Source organism: Scomber japonicus, chromosome 2 (assembly GCF_027409825.1).
Source record: "Scomber japonicus isolate fScoJap1 chromosome 2, fScoJap1.pri, whole genome shotgun sequence".
NCBI lineage: Eukaryota > Metazoa > Chordata > Actinopteri > Scombriformes > Scombridae > Scomber > Scomber japonicus.
The window spans coordinates 2587907-2588637 of NC_070579.1; the positions used below are offsets into that span (position 1 = coordinate 2587907).

General features: G+C 38.0%; 1 protein-coding gene across 1 annotated transcript; it reads left to right on the plus strand.

Moving 5' to 3' along the window:
• The first annotated feature begins 312 nt into the window (after positions 1–312).
• LOC128373606 (60S ribosomal protein L39) lies at positions 313–680 on the plus strand. The gene has a single exon (XM_053333737.1). It carries the CDS (start codon positions 356–358, stop codon positions 509–511), a length of 156 nt encoding a protein of 51 aa, XP_053189712.1. The 5' UTR covers positions 313–355; the 3' UTR covers positions 512–680.
• Positions 681–731: the final 51 nt, after the last annotated feature.

The following is a 731-nucleotide window of genomic DNA, read 5'->3' on the forward strand; positions in this document are numbered from 1 at the left end:
TTACAGAGTTCAGTCGACCGCTTTTATTTTATTTATACATTTATACACACGAGCAACTAAATGTGCTTTATATACAGTATGATATAATATTAAAACATACAATTAAAAATTAAATAGAGCATAAAATAATGACTTGCATGAAAATGATTAAAATGTAAATTGATTTAACAGAGCTCAATCACAATGTTTTTAACCACAACCAAACATGATAGCTTAGTTAGCGTCATCAGAGACATTATAATAAGAGCCTTAGAAGGACTTTGGCGTCATACACCGTTGGAAACCTCAGACTATTGGCTAAAAGGTTAGGGCTCTCTTCTTCCACCGCCATAGTGGGGAAAGGACTGTGGACAAAATGTCGTCCCACAAGACTTTCAGGATCAAACGCTTCCTCGCCAAGAAGCAGAAACAGAACAGGCCAATCCCTCAGTGGATCAGAATGAAGACTGGAAACAAGATCAGGTACAACTCCAAGAGGAGACACTGGAGGAGGACCAAGCTCGGCCTGTAAACATGAGGATCTGTGGATCCAATCATCCCTCCATCCTAACAACATCTGCCAGGACCTCCAGCTGCTGGGCCTGAGTGCAGGGAGGGAGCCATGTTATCTGGAGCGGCAGTCTTTTTGTACAAATACTCTGGTTATACTCATGTTTGACAATAAAAGATCTGTGATCAAACTGAAAAAAAAAAAAAAAAAAAAAAAAAAAAAAAAAAAAAAAAAAAAAAAA